Source organism: Notothenia coriiceps, unplaced genomic scaffold (assembly GCF_000735185.1).
Source record: "Notothenia coriiceps isolate Sejong01 unplaced genomic scaffold, NC01 NC01_scaffold00031098, whole genome shotgun sequence".
NCBI lineage: Eukaryota > Metazoa > Chordata > Actinopteri > Perciformes > Nototheniidae > Notothenia > Notothenia coriiceps.
In genome coordinates this window covers 1-2,842 of record NW_011363799.1, presented here as the reverse complement: position 1 = coordinate 2,842, position 2,842 = coordinate 1, and the positions used below count along the sequence as shown (strand labels likewise).

General features: G+C 46.9%; 1 protein-coding gene across 1 annotated transcript; it reads right to left on the bottom strand.

Moving 5' to 3' along the window:
• Positions 1-1,010: 1,010 nt before the first annotated feature.
• LOC104959810 (junction plakoglobin-like) lies at positions 1,011-2,087 on the bottom strand (the record flags this gene model as incomplete). The annotated part of the gene is made up of 3 exons (XM_010787719.1): positions 1,011-1,114; positions 1,199-1,343; positions 1,886-2,087. Coding segments are annotated over 3 exons (451 nt in total), but the record flags the coding sequence as incomplete, so codon positions are not given.
• Between the last annotated feature and the right edge of the window lie 755 nt (positions 2,088-2,842).

Here is a 2,842-nt window from a genome sequence, read left to right as displayed (position 1 = left end):
CTGCAGTCGCTTTACCGAACCGTTGTGAGGAAAAGGGAGCTGAGCCAGAAGGCAAAGCTCTCTGTCTACCGAGGCCATTTTCGTTCCGACCCTCACCTATGGTCATGAAGGATGGGTCATGACCGAAAGAATGAGATCGCGGATACAAGCGGCCGAGATGGGTTTTCTCCGCAGGGTGGCTGGTGTCTCCCTTAGGGATAAGATGAGAAGTTCAGTCATCCGGGAGGGACTCGGAGTTGAACCGCTCCTCCTTCGCGTCGAAAGGAGCCAGTTGAGGTGGTTCGGGCACCCTAGTTAGGATTCCACCTGGGCGCCTCCCTAGGGAGGTGTTCCAGGCACGTCCAGCTGGGAAGAGACCAAGGAGTAGACCTAGGACCAGGTGGAGGGATTATATCTCTTCGCTGGCCTGGGAGCGCCTTGGGATCCCCCAGTCAGAGCTGGTTGATGTGGCCAGGAAAAAGAAAGTTTAGGGCTCTCTGCTGGAACTGCTACCCCCGCGACCCGATAAGTGGGAAAAGATGGATGGATGGATACTTGTGGTTGAACCATTTTGTCTATTGCAGAATTCTACTGCAATATGTTATGTCTTTTACTTTTATGTTAGGTATATCATATGTTGATATACCTAAGTTGAAGCAACAGCTTTCAACTTAGGTACAACACATTTAATTAAAATCAACGTTTCAGTTAGTAGTAGCACTAGTATTCCTCAGTAGAAGTATTCCGTTTTAGTACTTGTAGTTTCAACCATTTTGTCTATTGCAGCATTCTACTGCAATATTGTATGTATTTTACTTTTATGGCGTGCAATAGTTTCAATTTAGGTACAATACATTTAATTAAAATCAACGTTTCAGTTTTTTTCAGTGTTAGAGGAGCTAAAGACTTTCATTGCAAAAATTACGCTGTAGATATTGTGCATATGACAAATACAGCCTTAACATCCTTTGATTCCCAGTAGCAGTAGTAGTAGTAGTATTATAGAGCATTTGTACAGGGTGAATGAGTACCTGCTTGGTGGCAGCGTCGGACAGATTGCGGAGCGTCCACAGACAGTTCTGGATCAGACGCTGACTGGAGCCTGTGAGATGCTGGCCCAAAGCCTGCATCCCTCCTGGACACAGATCAAAGTTTATTACAACAGATGTTTACAGACAAACACTGAGGGTTTAAATCATGTTTACTGATGTATACAGACCAGCCTCTACGATCGCTGGTTTGTTGCTGGGACAGACGGATAGCACTTTGAGGACACGGCTGGTGGTCCACAGCAGCTTCTCATAGTTGTAGTTCCTCATGATGTACACCAGACCCTCTGGGCCCCCATTGGCTAGGATGATCAGCTGACCAAAAAGAGGAAGATGGAGGTGTATTTTTGTAATAATGGCCAAATTCAAAACCTCCCCCTACACCCTACCCTTACCCACTCCGTTTGCAGAGAGTCTACCTCATTTAGTGCCGTTCCGAACCAACAAGTGGGGAAGGGGAGTTGGTTGTCAAGTCCTCCAACAGGAAGTTATCAAGCCCTCCATCAGGAAGTTATCAAGCCCTCCAACCGGAAGTTATCAAGCCCTTCAATAGCGCGTCTGCATTGGTTCTGACTCACACACCACCTTACTTTTTTTGTCCAAGAGATGCTAATTTAAAACTGTTCTTATGAAAGTTAAGACACTTCCTGTTTCTGCCGGAGAGAGGGGAGTTTGTCCGAGAACTTGCTGATGTATTTACAACCCCCACCTGAAAGAAGGACCCTCATTCAGCTGTGAGTGTGACGAGAGACGGAGTTCACTCTGTACAGTGGGAGTGGTTGGGGGTGGTTCGGAATTTGAGCCACTGTGTGGACATTACAAAGCTCCCCTCCCCAAAGCCCAGCTCCTGGACTCACCTTGCTCTCCTGGTTTCCGTAAGACAAGAGCTGCAGACAGTCGGTGGTGATGGCCAGGAATTTGGGGTTACTCTTCTTCAGTAATGGAACCATCCTCTGTAGGCCATCAGCGATACGCACCGCCATCTTGGCCCCCTCCTGGTGCAGCAGCAGGTTGTGGAGGGCAGTGATGGCATAGAACAAGACTGACTCCACCGGGGAGCTGTGTGACGTTACAGATGGAAAAGAGAGAAAATAAGATAGAGATCATAAAGTGAACTAATTTCAAGGAGCATTACGCAAACTGTGACCTTTACTGAACTCTATCATCCACCAGTTTATAAAATATTCCAAATAACATTCCATCCTCAAAACCTTTTGAACCCTTGGCTTGTGTGCTGCATGTCTATTCCCTTTATTATGAATATACTGTCACGGTTTGTGAAACAAGCAGGACCCAAATGCAGATATAAACTGAAACTTCCTTATTTCAAGGCTATGATATATATGTACAATGACAAACAGAACACTCACCGCAGAACTAGTCAGACGAACCGACCAAGACAGACAGAAAACCCAGAACTTAAATACACACAAGACCAATCACACAACAAGACACAGGTGAGGAGGGAGGAGAAAACACAGGGGCCCAGGTGAACATAATCAGACAATTAGACACACCAGGGAAACTAATGACAAGACAATAACCCAAAGGAAAACATGACATGGAAAACAGCAAAAACACCCAAACCTACAAAACTATAAACGTGACATAACATGAGAATCGTGACATAACCCCCCCCTCAAGGGACGGATTCCAGACGTCCCCAAAAAAACAAAAATCCAGCAGGGTGGGTGGAGGGGGTCTGGAGGACGGGTCTCGTGCGTACGGCCCGGGGGCAAGGCAGAGTTCAAAAAAGGGGAATTCGGGCGGACGGCCCGGGGGCAAGGCAGAGTTCAAAAAGGGGAATTCGGGCG